General features: G+C 44.0%; 1 protein-coding gene across 3 annotated transcripts in view; it reads left to right on the plus strand.

Moving 5' to 3' along the window:
• LOC147901804 (uncharacterized) overlaps window positions 1–21,866 on the plus strand; it is an 89,601-nt gene that overhangs the window by 52,818 nt on the left and 14,917 nt on the right. For 2 of the 3 annotated variants that reach the window (XM_087374791.1, XM_087374789.1), the window contains exons 7-9: window positions 5,903–6,032; window positions 10,522–10,592; window positions 15,616–16,105. In XM_087374791.1, the coding sequence (XP_087230917.1) occupies window positions 5,903–6,032; window positions 10,522–10,592; window positions 15,616–15,822 (408 nt within the window). In that variant the 3' untranslated portion in view covers window positions 15,823–16,105. Of the gene's footprint in view, window positions 1–5,902; window positions 6,033–10,521; window positions 10,593–15,615; window positions 16,106–21,866 lie in introns of those variants that run through there. The other variant, XM_087374790.1, reaches the window with a different exon arrangement.

Below are 21,866 nucleotides of genomic sequence, written 5' to 3' on the forward strand. Positions count from 1 at the left end.
CTGGTTCATGTGTTCTTGCTGGTGCCGGTCTAGGGATTGCATCACTCAGCTCATCAGACCAATCAGGAATTTTTTATGGAGTGAACTTGATGGCACAGCAGATGTTGCAGCAAGGGTGGCCTGGGAGACTATTATTCTCCCTACATGTGAAGGGGGCCTTAATGTCATTGACCCGGACTCGCAGTGTAGGGCTTTGCTTTGTAAGGTGGTGGTGAGGGGACTCATGCCTGGGCAGGAACCTTGGAAGGATTTCTTTTTTGGATGCATTCAGGCTTGCACACCAACCTTGGGAGATGATTGGGTGGACAGCCCTCGATGGATTTTCACATCAGCCCTTCTCAGATCTCCTGCCTCTCCTCTCATGATTGCCATCCTGAAAGCTTGGGGGAGCTTCAGGAACACTCTTCGAAGGATTCCACCTTCTACCATCGAAGAGATTGATAGGCAACCGATCATTTGGAATGATAGTATTCTCGACGAGCATGCCAGACCACTGGGCACTTCCCATTATATGCAGTGGTCCAAATGGGAGAGAGGCCCCGCCTACACTGTAGGCACTTGGAAATCTTTTATCAGGCTACCTGTGGATCAGAGACTGCAGTCCGTGAGTCACCTCAGAGGGGTAGCACGCAGGATTCAGCAGATAGATGCAGCCATCCCGGTGGAATGGATAGTTGAGCTGCCTATTACTTCCACCACTTGGATGGGGGCTTTTTCGAGGACATCAGTTCCTTTACAGGTGATCGCTCTCCGAGGTCTTGGGGAAGACGCACTGGTCTTTGATGTTGGGGATGGAGGTTTACTTTCTACATTCAAGGATGGCATTCTTCTTGAGGTTGCCTTTCAGCCTATCAGGATTGCTGGTTTTGTGGACCTTGGAGCGGGCTTGTAGTGGTACTTCGACCCCGACCCTCTGCTCTTGGCCTTGGGATCCTGGAGGTTGCGGTTATATGGAGGTGCACCTATCAGGTGCTTGCAGTGGGACCCAGGAGAGTGGGAATGGATAGATCATGGGCACCGAGAGAGGGGGATTCCCTTCTTTCGTTTCACGGTTGGTAATGCCAGGAGGTTTCAACTGAACAGTAGGGGTTGGATTCCCTCTAGAGCCCCCCATTGGGAAAGCTTCTTCATCACCGCAGACTTGCGTAGAAATTTCTGGAGGAGGCTCTGGAAATCCCTCAGAAATAGAAAGATCACTCTTTTCTTTTGGCTTTCTATTCATGGAGGGATTGCAGTGAACCTGTGGAGATTACGATTTGGGGCTGATCCCACTTGTCCTCGATGCCATTCTGTAGAGGAGTCAGTGCGACATTGCCTTTGGGACTGCAGTCAGGCGAGGACTATTTGGAAAGGGGTTGCTCGGATACTCAGCATCTTTCACACTTCCCCTTTCTTCATGACTTGGGGCTCGGTCGCATGGTTATCTCTTACTGGGCCCCAGGTGTTTTATGAGGGTGAGCCTTCTTCTTGCGCACTCTCGGTCCACCGGCAGGTGATAGAGCCTTGCTCTCTACAGGATATACCACTTACTCCCTTCAGAGCTTCTCATGTTTCAGTGGACACCTCTTGGGAGATTTTGGCTAGCATTTCCTCTTGGCATATTTGGAGAGCCAGATGTACTGAGGCCTTGGATGGCACCCAGATACACCCATTACAGGTTTTCATGGGTATTTGGTCTGACACGGTTCACACTTTGATAGCCATATGGGCTAGCATGCAGGGCCCTTCACGGGTAGCCTCTTCTAGAAGGACTATATTTCTTCGAGTTTGGAGAGGTTCTCCCTTTTTCTGAGAGGTTTCTACCGGATTGAGATGGTACTATCAGCCTCAATCCTTTCTTTTTGGCTCTTGAGCTTTTCGTGCATTGCATGATGTATCCCGTATGGAGCTTGCTCTAATGGTTTTTCTTTAATACTTAATAGAAGTCTCTTTTTGCAAAAAAAAAAAAAAAAAGGTTCTCTGCCTTGGATAGTGTGACATGAAGTTGGGGGTAATAAACTTCATGCACATCTTCACTTTCTACTGCTTTCGAACTGAGTGATAGAGATATCTATCACTGGGAAAAGGACATTAAAAAGAAGCTTTTATACCAAGAGACCACACCATACTTTCCTTCCTTAGATGAGAATGAAGATGGTAACATCCCAAGTGATGTTATACTCAAGCATAGGGAGAAGGAAAGGATCAACGGAGGCCATAATCTCAGCAAGCCGGTCTGCGCCAAAGAGAAGAGCGATACATTGTTGAAAGAAGATCTTGCGGCTCAACATGACATGAACTGATATATATCGAGGAGTTTGAAGGGGCTGATTGGGTCGGATGGGTAGGTTCCAGGGAAACATTGCACCTCCTTCATAGATACCTTTACAATTAGCTCAAAACACTCCGCAAACTGTCATTAGACACAGAGGCCTATAACTTTTAGTAGAGACATGATATCAAAGATTCAAAACATATAAAGATGCGCCTTGAGATGGGCTTCGCGCTGATATACATTTCGTACGAAACAAAGAAGCGGTCAGAAAGTTATGAGCGGTTTACAAGACGGGGGTAAAAACTATCATGAAAATAGACTGTCAGACACAGAGACTCATAACTTTTTACTGTAGTATCTGATTTAAGGTCTAATTACATAGAGACATGCGCCTTGAAGAGAGCTTCGTGCTGATATATGTTTCGTAAGAAACAAAGAAGTGACCAGAAAGTTATGGGCGGTTTACTAGATGGGGGTAAAAAGCTATCATGGAAACATACTGTCAGACACAGAGACTCATAACTTTTTTTCTGTAGTATTTGATTCAAGGTGTAATCACATAGAGACATGCACCTTGAAGAGAGCTTCGCGCTGATATAAGTTTCATCCAAATCGGGCGACCGAGCGAAAAGTTATGAGCAAAACACTAACAGGGGTCAAACTGTCATAAAAACTGCCCTCCTCCCATGCTAATTTCGCTTGAGCAGGATGCTCTCTCAAGACTCCACCTTCATCAACGATCCACCACTCATAGATTTCGCCTAGAAGAGGGTGAGTAACTCCCTTGGTGGCTCGGGAAATAGATGGACCATGTGTATGCAATGAGCGGCCGAATAGAAATAACTTTTAAGGCTTTGAAAGAAAGAAAAGGGAAGAGAGACTCAAGAGATGGAATACGAAGTGATCTTCATTGTCAATAGAGTGAGACTCCACTCCAATGCAACTCAAAATAGTACAAACACAAGGGAGAAGGGGAGGTTTCATACGCACAAGAGAGAGCGGAAGCTCCAAGACTACTCATAGAGAGAGATGGACTCAAGAGTCTACATAAGAGAATATCTACAAGAGGGAGAGAAGGCTCATGGAAGAGATATGAGGAGACTTAGAGCTACAACAACACGATGCCTAATGGTGAAAGAGATGATGAACAAGGGAGAGGAGGGCTCCTTTTATAGAGATTTTGTCACCCTCCTTCACCCATTTACAATTGCTGCCTGTAGATTCCTTTTCCCATCAATCACATCAGCCCGTATGTCACCATCCATGTCCTTTCTGACTACTCTTGCCATGTGTCCCATCAAAAGATGCTCAAGACTCTTGAAATATTGAGAAAGTCAAGAGTCTTCCCATGTGGAGCCCATAGGGACTCTCTCTTTTCCATATTTCCACATCCTCCTTATTCCACATAGGAATTCTAGAAGGATTCCTCTTGACTCCACACTCCTCCACATGTCTTCCACACGCTTGGCATGTGGCCTCTCTTATATTATTGAAACACATGGACATGAGCCCACCTCTTTATATGACTCACTCTTCCTATTTTCTAAAAACCCCATAATATCCCATACAGAAATAACTATCACCCCATACCAAGGTATTTATCATTCTTACACATGGTATTTACAATGATCCATTCCACTCATTTTCTCAATCCCATACAATATCTTAGAAAATAGAAATAAGTGAGAGCCACTAGGCTATCACTTGATACTCAAACTCTTATCAAACATAGAGAAAAACAATACCAATGCCACATAAAAAATATCAATTTTTGGCGTCACAATAGTCCTCAAAGATGTATTTTCCTATTTTGTTTTAGTATGTGGCTCCATGTCTCTCATTAGCCCCTGGCGCCAAGAGGGGATATACTATGGGAGCCATGTATTGGCTTTGATAGGTTTAGAGGGGGATGTATTGTGGGAGCCATGTATTGGCTTTGATAGGTCTCGTTATTAGGCCTAGCCGAGTTTCAGGAGGATGGTGTATTCCTAGAATTATGAGCTGGTCATGTAGCCATGCTATAACGTGAGCCTCTGAGCATGTTGAGTCTCAAGCCATGAGAGTGCTTGGATCAACCTCTGAACACGCTCAGACTTTAGCCTGATGACCGGCATTGTCATGTTTTGTTCTTGGTTCCATTCCAATAGTCCCTCACCTTAGACTGTCATTGTCATGTTTTGTTCTTGGTTCCATTCTTGTAGTCTCTCACCTTGCCTTAATGGGGGGGTGTTGGAATATGAAGCCAAAGTGAGTCAAAAATGAGTGTACTTGGTGTCTAGGGGGTGTTTTATAGTCTAGTGAGTCCTATGGATGCCACGTGTCATATTGGGAGTTATCCCATATAAATAGGTATTCATATGTGTGTGTGTGCTCTTATATAAGAGTTGTACTTGTCTAGTGTCAAATCAATCAAGTATCAAGCTACAAGCTCTTTGGTCTATATGTGAGTACTCTCTTTTTTGTTCATTGCTCTAGTCATTTCATTTCCATTTCATTATGTCTCCTTTTGAGTATCACTTCCTCTCTCCCTAGCCTACCCTCTCTCTCTCTCTCTTTCCACCATGTTCCTTCAAGAAAGTTTATTAACGTCTATGAAAGAGAAAGGATAACCAGATATAGTGAAACCTACGAGTGGGGCCATTAAAGTGGGATCTTCTACCCAAGGCCGATGCTTGTGAGAAGAAATAAAAAATTAGTACATTGTGCTATCGTTATGAGAGAAACCCACAAAGGGGGAGCAAACACAAAGGAGAATCCCCTGGTCATCCTTGAGTGGCTAGACCTGTGTATGCTATCGGTAGAACCAACTCGACTAGAAGACTAAGGACAAACAAGAGAAGCTATTTGACAGTGGTTTAGAATCTGGCAAGGTTTGGCGTCGAGAGATAAAAGAAGTAAGGGTAAATATGGTATTTAAGAGCCTGGAGCAAGGGGTTTTAAAATAAATGTGAATCAGTGATAGAATGCTACTATCGCTCAGCTTGTCTAGATCCATCCTTCCTCTTTTATAGTCTTCGTGATGTGGCCCATTGTCCGACAAGTGCTATCATCACTCTAGTGGTCTGTCTCCCACGTCAAAGAGAGAGGATATGTCTACGGCCCTCATGTGAGTGTCCACTTGGGGTCGGATCTGGTGGGTCGTGTCATGTGGCTCTCTCTTGTGTCGGATCCCCTGTTGTCCCTGACTCAGGCCACCAAAGATAAAATCCATGATCGTGCTTTGATTGGGCTCTCAACTAGTCCCTCATGTGCTCTCCTCTGTGCTGCTATGAGCTAATATCTTTGTCTCTGGCACCTCAAGAAGGAAAATAGACACCCTTGCTGATCTGGATGTGCCAAGAAAACTCTGAGTGGGCCGAGACCGGTACTGAAAAGATAGTGGTGTCGTCCATGGATCTCGTAGTATATAGAGCATCTGAAAGCATAGTGATCCTCTGTCTCTCGGTCTCTTGCATATCACATAAAATACAGATTTGTCTTTTGCATGAGGTGCCCTCTTCTCCTCCTATCTCAACCCGTAGCCTATGTGAAGATGCCCGAAACTGACCCGTCGGTGAAGAGAGAGAGAGAGACACAGAGAGAGAGAGAGAGAGAGAGAGAGAGAGAGAGAGATTTATGACTTGATGGATACATTTCTTCTTTTTGCAGGGCATAACCATATCTAGCCAAAGGCGTTACCTTTTTTACTTTTATGAGTTTTGGAAATATGGTCCCCGAAACAGAGTACCCCTGGTGCTATCAAATATAACTATATACTCAAATATTCTTCTCAAATCTGGTATGCATGCCACTAGAGGACTTTTTGTTCTTGCCTTAACACAAGATTCTAATCACTCTTCACCTCTCACCCTTCTTATTTTATCAACATTGAGATTTTTATGTTCTTTATTCAATGGCTTACTTGTTTGAGGATACACAAAAGTATATCATGATTTGGATAAACCATATAACGAGGTTTCAAATATTACAATGGCCTTTAATAAATTTGATGCATGCCATAGCGCTAATTTAAAGTATTATTTAAAGAAATAGTAATACAAATTTACAACTTTATAACCATTCTAATTTGTAGTTTATAACTTGAGAGGCTTGTGCGTGCCTTGATGGCAGTTGAGAATGATTTTGTCACAAGTTGTAAATACTCCAAGTCAAAGTTCTAGTTGACCATTTTATTTGATCATAAATTTGAAGTTCTTTATTTATTTAATTATGGTCAAAGACTTATTTTCTATTGGTCAAAGTATTGACTTTGGTCAAAGAGACTTGGCTTATGCCAAGAGGGTTAACTATGGTTAACCAAAGTATTTCAGAACTGACTTCGATCAGAGAGTGTTGGTTTTGTTGTCATCACTGTCTCTCCCAGTCCAGGCTCCGAGGGTGTTGGTTACCTACAATCCTGTCGTTGCTCGTTGTAGCATAGGTGCTCACAAGTGGTCCTCGGGTCGTATGCTGATGACAAGTGTAGCTAAAGCGTGGAAAGCAGATCTCATGTGTGCGTGGGTGAGAAAGAAGGCTTGATCACAACAATGGAAGGAGACTCTTGCCGTTGGGTGGTGATGAAGACATCGTTGCAAGAGTAGAAGAGGGGCTGTCTTGACCTTGATAAGCTCTTGAGCAGCCTTCACCCTTTGCACTTTCCTCTTTCACCCGGTCTCCACTTTGTACTTCTCCGGAGTTCCAATCTGACCACCAAGATCTTGCCAGTTCCAGTCAATGAGAGTTTCGATAAAGTTACTTGCTCTGACTACTACTCCAATCGGTTCACTATATGTGCTCGCCCTGAGGACTTTATGAACTTCCATTGTCACACGTTATGATTTTTGTATCAGGTGTGGTCTGCTGGAAGTCTTTTCTCCACTTTCCTTAAGTACCTCCTAGTTCTCTCAATAGCTCCTTCAAAGGTTTTATAACTATCGATGTAAGACCTCTCTCTCTAAGACCCTAGAATACCACTTCACTCGTGCTACGCAACACCAACAATGTCCCACCATGATCGCCATAAATTGTTTGGGGGGGGGGTTCTACCACTTTCAGAAGTGTTATTGGAGGCCTAGGGCTGTTGGTGTGAGGAGCAAATAGGGATGTGCCAATGGTGTCACCGATGGTGTGTGGTGTGAGTGTTGGACACTGGTGTCAACAATGGAATGCATAGGGACAATGGTATCACCGATGGTGGTAGCGATATGAGCGGAATGAGACCACAAGAGCCAACCTTCAACAACATGAATGGAACAGAACTCAAGCCACATGATGCAAGGTCTGTTATACTAGGTGAAGGGCGATGAAGAGGGGAACACACGAGGTGAAGAGGAGCTAGAGTTGCAAATAGAGGTCCTACCACTTCCGGAAGTATTACTGGAGGCCTAGGGCCGCTGGTGCGAGGAGCAAGTAGGATGTGCCAATGGTGTCACCAATGGTGCATGGTGTGAGTGTTGGATGATGGTGTCAACAATGGAAAGCGCAGGGACAATGGTGTCACTGATGGTGCAAGCGATATGAGTGCAAGAGTAATGTAAGCGAAGCGAGAGACTTAGGCGGAATGAAATCACAAGAGCCAACCTTCAACATGAACGGAATAGAACTCAAGCCACATGACACAAGGTCCGTTATACCAAGTGAAGGGGGATGAACAGGGGAACACACGAGGTGAAGAGGAGCTATAGTTGTGAATAGAGGTGGACGGAAGCATAGTATTGAGAGCTGAAGAGAAGTACACCCAAAGGACACCACAATGATACACTAGGCGAGCTCCTGACTCAAGCCTTCTTGTCACTCTCATGTTTCCCCCTACAATCATCGAATGCCTCTCCCCCTCCTTTCCCCACCCCTTCATCCTCTCCACTGCTCATAAGGGGTCCCCTTCGCTAGCTGAAAATCTTCTCCCATTCTCCCCATTGGTGGTGTCTCTATCTCCCTTAGCCATTCCAGTGTTCCGACTCTTCATGGCTTCAATTACTTCCTAACTCGCTAGCCTCCTCACAGTTGGTGATATAATTAGCCCATGTGCACCTCCCTATGGTCCACTGCCTCATATGCACTACTCCGTGTGCATTACTCCGTGTGCACCGCTTAGCCTTCTGACTCCTAGTCGGTGCAGACTTATCTTCTCCATGTGCAGCTCCTGGCCGCTCCTTTGCACCACATTTACACAGGTTGCTGTGTGAATGACTAATGATCACTTAGGTGGACTTGTGAGGTCTTGTTGTCGTACACAAGTGACCATGGTTATCTTAAGTTGACATAGTTGTCACCATGGTTGTCACAGACATGGTTGTCACCTTGTCAGCTCACTGATATAGTTGTCACATGGTTGTCACCTTGTCACCTTGTCACCTGGCCGACATACTTACCACATGGTTGGCATAGCTTGAACTTGAATATTTGCAACAGAATCTAAGGGAATTCTAAGGAAGAAGAGCTGGAAGGAGAGGCTGTGAACCTAAGGGATTTTTCTGGGTGGAGAGGCTGAGGAGGAGGAGAGGCTACGAGAGAGGCTGAGAACCTAAGGGAGGAGTTTGTCTGTCGTTTGCAGAGGGTTGAGGGGGAGGGGTAGAGCAGATTTCTAAGTGAAAAGGGAAGGGGGAGGGAGAAGAGGGAGGTGAGAGGTGGAGAGGCTGGGAATCTAAGGGAATTCTAAGGAAGAAGAGCTGGAAGGAGAGGTTGTGAACCTAAGGTATTTCTAAGGGTGGAGAGGCTGAAGAGACGGAGAGGCTAGGCAGGAGGCTGAGAACCTAAGGGAGTCCCAAGAGAGGCTAGGAGATAGAAGGAGGGGGTTGGAACTGGACTGGCAGAAGCGGGGAAAATGAACAACTAAGGTATAAAAGGGGAGTGGTTCAAAGCTCAACAAGGAGCTGAGAACCTTGAGATTGTGCTGAACCTGGAAATTAATCTGGAGATGCCTGGATCAGCTGAAAGTACACAGAAATGCAGTTAACTACGACTCGAGATAGACCTGGTATTTGCTGGAAATTTCAGAGAGGTTCCGGTACGGGAATGAAGCTGGAGAAGTCCCAAACTTTGGGCTGTTAGTCACACAGCAAGCAAGGACAAATAGCCCAAGATGGAGGGTTGAGAGAATCTTCTTGCAGCCGCACTTCATCCAGGAGAAAGGCATGCTATTCCAGGTCGAATTAAGCAAAAAGGTGCCGCAAATGTGCTGCTTGAGAATCTCCCTGCAAGAGAACAGTCCAGGAGAGGGAGAAGAAGGCACATGTGTGCGTGAGGGCAGAGGATGAGCTGGGAGCTAGGGGGGAGGGCAGGAAGGCCATATGATGGAGAATTGGAGCAGCCAATATGGTCCATAGTTTACGTTGACCTTACTGTTGGGGTATTTTGGAGCTATAGTGTGGATTAGGGCTCTACTTTGAGTATTAGGTTGCATGTACGTGTGAAAGGGTATTGGCTTGACATTTAGGGCTAGATGAGATTAGATTTGATATGATCTGATTTTGTGTGACATCATCGATGAGTACAAGACAAGGCACCCTCTAATGAGGCACCATTGTACTTGCTTTCATCAATCAAGCTCCTACTGTTTTGCATCAATCTTATCTCCACTTTTCAACTCTGATCGTGTCTGCATGATACTTTTACATGGTATCAGAGCCTAGGCTTTCCCTGGGTCCCGTGCATCGTGCCTGTCGACATCTTTGGAGGAACTCATCAATGGCTATATTCTTGAGGAGATCCAACTTTAGCATGCCAGTTTTCTGGAAAATGTTGCTATTTTCTTGAAGGTCACTGTCATGCTGCTGCCCGCCATTTATGGAGCTTCTTACCTGTTCTTAGCATTCGCCACATTCGGTAAACATCCTATTTCTCCTGTCCTGACTACCGTAACTGTGGTCATCACAGTTTAGCATCAAAATTAAGGATTTTTCTCCTGGTCATCGATGATGAACTGCTCATGACCTGGTTGTGCTTGTCTCATTCTTCCTGCTTGCTGACCTCTTTCAGCTTGTTATTATTAAAACAGTAAACTGCATTATTTTCATCGGAAAATACCAAGCATGTCTCTCTTTGAACCAAACCTTGTGTGCATCTGCACGCTGGTATTATCCAATTTCAATTTAGTAAAATAAACATCTTGGTTGCACAAATATCACGATGTGGCTCGAAATAACTTAGGGAAACAAACCATTTAGGTGTGCCTGGATCTTTCGGTGGCTTTGCCTATGATCTGGAAATGTTCAAATTATGGTTTCTTCCCTAACTATCTTTATCTCCATGTAATCTCTCTAAATGACTGCCTTTCTATCATGGCACAGATATTCAAGTCTGGATTCTATGCAATGGTGGAAATGGAGACTATAAGCTGAATCTCATCTTGGAGTCAAAAGTAAGCACTTTGAAGGCCATCCATAAGTACTTCCATGGGGGCGAGGTTTTGGTAATAAAAGAACACAAAGAAATTACAAGATTTTCATACATATTACAAGCATTTGTCATTTTCTCCCACTAAAAAGACGTCCATTAAGTATGAATAAAACCCTGCAAAGCAAGCTCAAAGCGGAAATACAACATGCGTAGCATGAAATAAGATGCAAAAAATAAAAAACTACTCCTCAAAATGAGGAAGGAAAGATCCAAGGCTGAGGCTAAAAATGCCACCGCAACTCTATAGCAAACTCCTAGAAGAGGGAGCCCAGGTCCCCTAGCAGAGGCAGATCTAGAAAATTCATGTATGCTCATCCAAGTGGCCATCAATGTGTGTATAGCGTCTATCCAAATATTGGCCAAAGTAGGTTTTTTGCGGACTTAGGAATGGTCTATAGCCTCCGTGTATCTAGCTCTCCAGATATGTCATGCTGAAATGCTATCCAGAATCTTCCAGGAGGAATCCGTCGAAGCATGTACAGCTCTAAAAGGAAGAGTTGGTACATCATCCAGAGGGCATGACTCTACTAAGTGCCGTCGAATCGAGAAAGCTGAAGGAGTCATGCCTCTCATAAAAAATTTGCGGGCCTAAAAGGAAAAGCCAAGCAACTGAACCCCAAGTCATGAAGAAGGGGTGCGTGGAAAACGTGCTGAAAACCCTTAGCGATCCCCTTCCAAATGATCCTCGCCTATTTGCAGTCCCATAAGGAATGTTGAAGTAATTCTACTGCAGAGTGGACACGTGGAGTCCGACCGCCCCAGATTTGGATCTCCATAAATTAACTGCAATCCCACCATGAATAGAAAGTCAAAAGAAAAGAGTGATCTTTCTATTCCCATGGGATTTCCAATGTCTCCTCCAGAAGACTTTCGGCAAATCAGCAGAAATCTAAAAATTCTCCCAATGAGGAAATCTGGAAGGTCTCCAACCTTTGCAACTGATTTGAAACCTCGTGGCATTATTGACCGTGTACCGAAAGAAGGGGAAGCTCTTCTCTCGATGCCCTTCATCAATCCATTCCCACTCTCCTGGGTCCCATTGTAGATACTTGGTTGTGGGGCCCCACTATAGAGCCACAATCTCCATGAACCCAAGGCCAAGAGAAGTGGGTGAGGGTCTAAGTACCACTGAGAATCCACACCATGCTCCACAAAGCCAATGACCTTGATAGGCTGGAAAACAATCCCCGAAAGAATATCATCTAAAGAACTAGACAGCTTGCATCCCATCTAGATATAAAAAACCAAGGCATCCTCGTGTGGTCATGGCAAAGCAATAACCTGAAGAGGAATTCCCAATCCTGAGAAGGCTCCCATCCAAGTGGTACAAGAAATAGGCATATCATCCATTTCGATCCAATCCACTAGAATGGCTGCATCAATCTCCCGAATCCTTCTTGTACTTCCTCTGAGATGACTCACTACTTGCAATTTTCAATCCTCTGAAAGAAGAAGAGGGCTAAAAAGCCATCTGGTACACATCCTCAACCCCCTCTCAGAGTGCCAATCCACAGCAAAGTACTGGTACAACTCCACCACGATTGGTTGTTGATAGAGTGCTCCTCTGGCATCGAGCTCACGCTCTGCACGACCAGGACCTGCGGCACCTGTGATCCTTCGATCCAGCACTTCCTCTCATCGATGAGGATTGTTAGTCAAAAGATACAGGGTCTCGGTGGTATATCTGTACCTAGCTTGCTTTTAGGTCACACATTTTCAGTAACCTGCCCTTGGTACTAGGGTAGGGACATGCATTTTCAGTTTCAGATTCTGTTCGTCCCCTCCGATTTTATGTCGACGATTAGGATTTGGATAGAGTTGGATCCATTTGCATTGCTCATGGGATCTCTACTTCAGAACACTTTCCAGTGGTGTTGATGATTTCTGAGCCCCATAGGAGAGGTCTCTCTACCAGTCTTAGGATTCCGAATTCCTTGTATCCAGAGGAGGATCTCACTGAGGCGGCCTTACAGATTTGGGTTTCCCATTTGCAGGGTACAGTGTCATCCCCTTCTCTTGTGGCAACAGCGCTATCTGACATTAGTGACTTCTATCGTTCAGTCTATAATTCCAGAAAGCAAGGGATATACAGGCTTGGCCTTTGCCGATAGTTGGTAGCCCTTCAGAGGGAAGAGCAAAAACGACCTACAAGTCCTTGGATTCAGGAGCGCCTTGCTGCAGCAAGGGCTCTGCAACAATCATTGCTAGATCAGAGAGCAGAGTATGCCTTATATGCATGAGGGTCTTTTTGGACTCAAATGGGTGGTAGAGTCAACAAGCACTATACTGTAGCTCATGGCCTGAGACATAGCAAAGAGTGTATCAATTAGCTTGTTGACTTAGGCAGGGTTTGGAAGACTGATCCACATGCCGTCATGCACATAGTCACTGATTTATATTCCTCATGTCTTGAGGCATATCCTAACACACCGGTCAGAGATGAGGCTAGGATGCAGATATGGCATCACATTCCACTATTGGTGAAAGAGGATATGAGAATATGTAGTGGTCGAGATGGGAGAGAGGGCTTGCCTCCTATGTAGGATCCTGTGTCTAATTGGCCAAGGGTGAAAAAGGAAATAAGAGATCATGCGCTTACATGCCTACCTTGCAAAAGGGTCAAAATAGAAGATGTAAAGAGCCTTGGGAAAATTTAGTCCTTTAGATATTCCCAATATGAAGTGGGAATGTGTTTCCATGAACTTCATTACTAGTCTACCGAAGCTTAGATCTGGTAATGATTTCATATTCATGGTGTGGATAAATTGACCAAGGTAGGACATTTAATTCTTGTGAAGACAACAGACGGTGCTTTGGATATAGCTCACTTGCTTATTTCACAACCACACAGAAAGGTCATATCATATACTCTTTGAGTTTTCTAATCACCCACCTGGTCCTAAGGATTCTATTTGTGGTTACCGATTTGCAGGCACATGTACATGCAAATGCTTGTAAGAAATTTGCTAAAAGGAAAAAATATCAGCTTGGGGGACTGGTGAGACTAAGAGGGTGGACTGCAAGGCAAGTAGTAAAATGGAGGTGGGGGCATGGTTGGGGCTGGGGGACAGGAGGGGATCCTATTAGAGGGGAATTCAATGGAAGACTCAATTGAAATTTGATTGTCAATTGTTAGGGAGATGGAGTCTTAGACGCTGTTGAAGTGTTATCGGTGACTAACGGCCTCAGTTTGGAGTGCCTAGGACAAGGCATGGCAAGACCATTCAAGAGATGGTAGAATGAAGCAAAACTGTATCCTCATTGTGTGATGCTAAAAGGTGGAGCACAATCAAACAACTAGTATATTGGTGCTCTAGGGGTTCCTCTTCCCATCCAAAGCAACCTATCCTCAAGACTTCTGCTTCTAGAAGGTGGAGCATAGTCAAACACTTAGTATATCAACGCTCTAAGGGATCTTGTTTTGGGGCCCACCCAATCCAAGGCAACATAATCTCCTAGATGGGTATCCTCCCTCCAATCTCATTCCCAAAATATTTTCATTGGAGTGCTAGATGTTCTTAGGTTTTAGAGCATCACTCATCCCTACATCCAATAGGTTGCAGCCATTTGATCAGCTACTCATTCATGCTCTTCAAGGTATCTGGGGCTTTTGACATAAGGTGACTTTGGAGCAACCGAAGATCCTCCGGAGGATTTTGTGCGAACTTGAAGAGAACATTCAGTTTCACTGTGGTATATGCTACAGATTGGCATTCATCTTCCCGGTCTGGTTGTTTGCTACTTAGGCCTCCTACCTAAGGTTGTTTTGGCTAACACAACCAAGATTTGAGAAACCTGAATGAGAGTTTACTTGTGTGTTGTTTTTCAACTCAAAGGATTATTTATTTCCCAAAATTTAAAACCAAAAATAAAAGGGAAGTCAACATCTAATACTGTAATAATTTCCCATAAGAGCACTTGATGGACGAGGTAATCATAATCTTGCACAAGAATACGTGGATGATGTCACTGTAGAGTCAAGTCAGATCCATTGACAACCTTAGGAATTCAGGGGAACAAGGTAGTCCAACTAGGTGGTTTAGGCTCATATAACAAGGACTTCCCAGACGTTGAGCCGCATATGGCACCACCCCATGTAAGTATGTTGGGACACTAGGAGCAGATACCACGCCAAATACACTAGGCTGAATACAAGCATCAATATAATGCTTTGTGCTCTCATCCATCAAGAGAAGGCTAGCATAACGGGATCTTCCCATCTGAAAGCATATGGCAATGCAAATGTCTTTATGTTGAATGAGCCAGAGAAAGCAAGTGTTGTTTTCTCTACCGGACAATCTGCCAACAATGTTACGGTGGGGATCAAGTTGCTTCTGGAGCTTTATCTTGAGCAATCAAGTAATCACAGCTAGTGGGCTGCCGATGATGGTCTCTCTAGAGAATCCTTTAACTGATCTTGCTGGTATACCCTGCTAATGGCTACGTATAGCCTGTAGTATCATATCGGAGTTGAAAAGTTATGAAACCATGAATATACGGGAATTCCTGAATGGACAATACAACACGACCTACATAAGCTTCCTCCATGGTGAAGCCATGGCCTAGAACTTATCAAGAGGATACTTACTTTTATCTGGATTCACAAATCATAAAGATGATACAGTGTGTGTTAAAAGAACTGAAGTCTACAAAGACAGAATTTGTCCAACATTTTACAAGTTTACAAGACAAAGTGCTAACACTAGTCCAAATCTTGCTGATATTTTCAGTCTTGGGCATCACATGGCAATTCAGACTGATGGGTTAGTGCTTTTGTGATGTAGAGCGATTCTTATCTAACTGGCTGAACAATGCTACTTTATGGCATATGCTAGAAGTAGTGAAGATGATCTTTTGTTGCTCATTACTGTTTTTGGGGGGTGCTATTCAACTACATGATAGTATTTGCACTAGACAATGCTAAACGGTTTCATTATCTATTGGATAACCTCTTTACAATTTTTTTTCCATGGAGGCAATCCCAGCGTGTGGGTGCTGTAACAAATCTTGTACGAAATGGCAAGACTACAACTTTCTACTTCCCTGAAGTTAGGATCTTGGGAGATGTCAAAATTGAGGTCTACGATACACGCTCCTCAAAAAAGGTTCTTCAACCCCTCATCGTCTATAATCTAAGTGTTCCTTTTCATTTATGTGGAAAGGGAAAAACAGTAACACGCAGTGTGAGATGAAGGCAACACTGACATTGTATGCACAAGGTGCTGTTCCCGCACTTTCAGAAATGTTAAAGAAATTGAAGGTTTTGGTATTGCTCAAAATATGGCGTATAATATCGTACAGGATGTAGAAAAATAGATTTTCCTATCTTCATTGTTGTAATTTTGGAGTGATAAATAAGGCTTATATGACAACAGTGAGAGGAGATCCTTCATTCTCCAATTGTATAACAGAACTTTTTAGGCTGACAGGTATTGAAAAACCCTAATGCTGCTTTCAAAAATGAACATAACAAACTGCCAGAATTATGAGTTTTTAAAGATAAAAGTAATTTTTATCTTGTATCATGAAAGTAATTTTTATGAGTTTTTAAAGATGAAAGTAATATATCAAACTGCCATCATTATGAGTTTTTAAACATGAAAGTAATTTTGTTGTTGAATTGATAGTAATTTTTATTTTGTATCATCGAACAGATGTGTAAAGAGATAATCAAAGATGTTGCAAAGTGCTTCCAGTCTTGCGGAAGATTTGAAACTTCATGTTGTGACAGACTCCTATATGCTTGTCTTACATGCTGATCATTTGATGGAGGAAAAGTCCGTGTGTAAATACATTCCTAATGCTATAGGGAAAGCATAAAATTGACAGGAATCTGCAACTGGTAATGTGGATTACAATGTCGACTGATCCATTTAAACTTGAGAGAGGGAGAATAACGAGATCTCCCTCTTACATCCAACTGTCTGCAGACTTTTGGTGGGAAGCAAAAACTGGGGAACATAAGACACCAGGCAACTCCTGATTGCATAAAAAGGGTGGAACAGGCTAGCATAATGGTTATTGAAGAAAAAGTAGTAAAGTAATCACATTTCTCCTGATAATTAAAATGTTCTTTAAAAACCCTGTATTCTTTGCCTCTTTCCTCCTCTCCTTTCCTGCTCTGTCTGCCTTTTGTCTCCCTCGAAGGGCTGGGATCAGAAGCAGCAGAGTCATTCTTACCTCATTTGTCCCAGGTGTATGGACTGTGTTCCCATTTGCCCCTCTCTTCTCAGCCTTTTTGTCCTGCTCAACCTCGACCATCTTGCCCTTGCATGAGGATGGCCTTAATATCATTGATCCTAACATCTAGTGCAAAGCCTTGTTAGTAATTTGGTTATTAGAGGACGTCTTCCAAGTAAAAACCTTAGAAGGATACTTTCACACAGCAAGTTCAGATGTGCACTTCCCTATAGAGGCAGTGGTCATGGTTATCAAAGCCTCCTGCCTTACCAGATCAGCCATCATCACATTCCTCCTTAGATCAGGTCGAGAGGGACAGACAACCCATCATATAGAATGACCTTTCTATTGATGACATAGGACGTCCACCAGGCTTTTAAGGATACGTGCAATGGGCTAGATGAGAGAAGGCCCACCTCCACTGTGGAAGCATGGAGAGCCTTCAGTGAGATTTCCTTACTGAAGCGTCATAGTTCACTCAAAATTTTCCAAGCACTTGAAAATGGAGCCTATAGAATGACACGGCCATGCCACCGGATGGCTTAAGGGAGCAAACGTTGGAGAGGGCCAGCAAGTCCACAGGCTATCTGTGTTCTCAGGCATAAGTGTTCCTTTACAGGTTATCTGCATTCTATGGAGGTAGAAAGGAGACTGTCATACATGAGGTTGCTGAGGGTTGGAGACTTGTTAGACTATCAAAACAGAATAATCGATTTCAGAGATAAGGGTCCATGGTGTCTCTAGCTTTATGGTGGTGGATGGCCCCCCAGCACCTTCCATAGGACCCAAGAGAATGGGAATGGAATGACGTGACCACTCCCTATAGGACACTCGCTTTCTTTGACTAGACAGCTTAAAATGCCAAGCGAGGCCAGCTATAGAGTTTACAGATTACCCACCCAGAGAGCACCTTGGAAGTCCCTTGGTGTCACTTTGCTCCTACAGACCCAGTTTGGAGATGACTTTGGAGTTCGTACCGGAAGAGCCAGATATTCTTCAGCGTGGAGGAATGCTTTAGGTCATTCTGGCCCGCATGTTGTATGTGTTGTCTGATTTGAGCTGCAGGATTTTCCATACCAACCTTCTAATCTAGTCAATGCAAGCAGGTGAGAAGCACTAGAATGAAGTGATCTACTAGGCACAAGCTAAACATGCTTGATAGGCTCTAGAGGCTAAGTCTAAGAGATCTAGTAGCTAGCTAGGAATGGAATGGAAATGTGGAAAGCATAATGAAAAGCAAAATGGAAAGGAAAATGAAAGAACAAGTACTAGGCAATGATAACCAAAATACTCACATGTAGATAGCTTGATGTTGACTGATATCAAAAGACTCAAAACAAGTACAACACTATATAGTGTGACACTAGACTCTAGAAAGCCATAGTGTATATGGGATAGCTCCCAATATGGCACGTGGCATGTCTAGGACTCACTAGACTATAAAACACCCCCTAGACACCTAGTACACTCATTTTTTACTCACTTTGGCTTCATATTCCAACACCCCCCCATGAAGGTAAGGTGAGAGACTAGAACTGTGCATGCCGGTCTAGAACTAGACATGGTTCCCAACAAAATCTCAGAGGCAAGTGAGCATGGCTCAGAGGCTAGTGAGCATAACATAGAAATCTCTTCTGGCATGGCTCAGAGGCTCATCATGCATGGATGCATGACCAACTCAGAGGTCTAGGAGACCAATGCACCAACATCCTGGAACTCTCAAGCCAAGCCTGATAAACAAATAGACCTATCAAAGCCAATACATATGGCTCCCACAGAACATTCCCCCTTGGCTTCATAACAGGACATGTTAGGAAGCCACACACAAAAAAAATAGGAAAACCAATACATCTTTTTAGGAGGACTATCCAAGGCAGAGGACATTTAGACTCAATGAAAACCAAACACTCGATACATATCATTTTAGGGGAACTACCCAGGGCAAAGGACCCAAAAATACATCAAGCGTATAGTAATAAATAAAAATATCTCTTTGTGAAAGAGATGTCCTCCAAGTCGCTAATGCACATGTGTGCACATCCCTGCGAGTGGATGATGATGTCAATGAAGTGCTAGGCAGGAATGCCCCAAAATATGTGTCGGTGAAGTCCATGGGTAGGTACATGGAGCAATTACATGATGACTCTCAAAATGCAGGAAGGAGAGTCACCAATGTCGAAGTAGAAGCCTCAGGTACCATGACCAATCGGGAAGTCAATCAATGCGAAGTACCTCAGGCACCGATCGAATAAGCAATGTTGAAGAAGTCACTTGTTGACGTAGAGTGGTCTACATCAAGCTCGATGTAATACACTAATCAGAGAGATCACTATAGCGGAGTGTGTCGGAGTAGTATCGGAGAACTTACATTTAGCTCCGGAAGTCTTCACCAAAGTTTGGAGTAGTCACGTGAAGGAGTCACCACAATGTAATGTCAAGAGCTCACATTAAGTGACGGGCAGAGAAGATAGAGCCAGCGTGGACAGCAGCTCCAAGAGAATGATGGGCAGAGTGTGGGCACGAACTTGTGGGAAGCAGCTCCAAGAGAATGTCGGGCAGAAGGAGAAAATGGCGGGTTGGAGCAGAGGTCAACGATGAAGAGGATGGACAAGATCCACGTTGAGCTGGTTGCATCATGCTTGGGCTGTCAAATCATTGAGCTCTAGAACAAAATTCGCGCGCAGAAACAAATTTCGTCACTTCTTGCAAGGGCTGTAACTTTTTATAGAAAACTCGGATTGCAATGATGTACAAACGAAATTTGTAGTAGTCATGGTCCTCTACAACTTTGCTGAAGACACAAAGCCGTGATTCTCTGGATAGAAGCGTCACATCATCCGCAGGTCACAGAAAGATGTAGCTGAAGGAAGCAGAAGAGAGGTGGCAGATCATGGCGTGGAGAAGAGAGCTCAAGGAAGGAGAGAAGAGGGCAGCCTTCCAAGGAGGAGGAGTTAGAGTAGCTTCATTGGCCTCCCTCACCTCAACCTCTTGGAAGGGAAAGGGAAAGAGAGAGCAGGGCTAGGAACATGGCTCTGATACCATATGAAGAGATCTAGTAGCTAGCTACGAATGGAATGGAAATGTGAAAAGCATAATGAAAAGCAAAATGGAAAGGAAAATGAAAGAACAAGTACTAGGCAATGATAACCAAAATACTCACATGTAGATAGCTTGATGTTGACTTATATCAAAAGACTCAAGACAAGTACAAAACTATATAGTGTGACACTAGACTCTAGAAAGCCATACTGTATATGGGATAACTCCCAATATGACATGTGGCATGTCTAGGACTCACTAGACTATAAAACACCCCCTAGACACCTAGTACACTCATTTTTTACTCACTTTGGCTTCATATTCCAACAAGAAGCACTAGCATGAAGTGACCTACAAGGCACAAGCTAAACATGCTTGATAGGCTCTAGAGGCTAAGTCTAGAGTGATGCTCTAATAAAGTAGCTTCTCCTATGTTCTCTAGGGCTAGAGCAAGTTGCTGGCTGGGGGTGATACCATGCCTATCTAACAATCCAAGTATTTGATAGTCCCCTCTATTGTATGCATACTAGACAGGCCTTGGTCACATCAAGCCTCAGTGGCACCTTGGTCACACATGGGTCACACTTTGTTCATATCTTGGTCATTGGAGCGACGTGTCAAGGATGGATAGATGTTGGTCACACCCTGGTCACATCTTGGTCACAGGATTAGAGCAGGACTTGGTCACCTTGGTCATAGGATAGACGACCTTGGTCACATGTGCTCATGGAGCAGCATATGTCGAGATAGGTCGACAACATGTCAAGATGGGTTGGAGCAATCACAGTCACACGCCATGCCATCGGAGCAAAGGTGCACATGGTGCAGTGCACGTGGGAAATTGTGTCATTAATCCAGCTTTCCACCAACTATTGTCTGAAGCGTATGGAGTAGACAGAGAGTTGCACATGGAGCACGTAAGTTACCAACTCAGAGGAGGATGGTGAATGGTAGAAGCCATCAAGAGGCGAACGGCGTAATAGCTAAGGAGACAAGAAAACCAATAGGAAGTAGCGAAGGGGATTTCCAGCCAAGAGGAGCTGATGAAGGTGACGATGAAGAGGAGGGGGGGGGGAGGGGACTCGGGCATTCATGCATTCAATCATTGAGTGTGAGTGGAGAGAGAGGCTAGAGTCACAAACTCGCCTGGTGTATCTCCATTTGGTGTATCTGGTATTGGGTGTTTCTCCATTTGGTGTATGGGTCATTTTTGTCTTATGTGCTATGCTTCCTTCCATCTTGCTTCCTTCCATCTCTATTCACTGCTCCAACACTCCTTCATTTTGTGACTCTACCGTGACTGGGCATATGCTCCCAAACTTTGCACTAAGGGGTGGAGGCCTCAGTTGAGACGAGCAAGGAGTAAAAATCTATCGTAATCCACTCTGAGGATAATTATCACGATCCTAGATCTGCGTGATAGCTTCTTTATCATGTATTTGGCCCATGATAGAGAAGAGTGCTTGTTGCATCTTCCTCCCATCTGGGTCCCTTGACCTCCGAGCATGGTTGCGATCCTCCAATCTTTGGTCAAGGAGGTGCTGCTGCTCTTGGTGTGCAATCATAAGCTTGTCATATATCCAAGGATCTGCAAGGTGTTTCTCCTCGTCTCTCTTAAGGGCAGCCAATCACCATCTCATTGCCTTCTCTTGGGGAAGGATTATGTGTTTTCTCTCATGGAACCACCCGTGATAGAGATTGCTAGTGAGCTGAGGCAATAGCGGACCATTTTCGACAAAAAATTCTAGCTGCGGTAGATATTTATAACCTCTTCCATGAGATTCATTCAAGTACATAGAGTCTAGGATCCTAATGTCCCTATCTCTTATGAGAAAGATGATAGGGAGATGATCAGAAGTAGTGGTGCCTGCTGAAATGTGCCTGCTGAAATGAGAGAAATACCTTCTCTGTCCAGTGCCTATCATTGATATAGAAGCAATCAATCCTAGCATGAATTTTTTGTTGGCAAAGTTGATGAACTATATATAATTTTCACGAAAATACTCTTGGAGTAATT

This window comes from Dipteris shenzhenensis, chromosome 5 (assembly GCF_047967505.1).
Source record: "Dipteris shenzhenensis isolate YYH24624 ecotype China chromosome 5, Dip_SZ_1.0, whole genome shotgun sequence".
NCBI lineage: Eukaryota > Viridiplantae > Streptophyta > Polypodiopsida > Gleicheniales > Dipteridaceae > Dipteris > Dipteris shenzhenensis.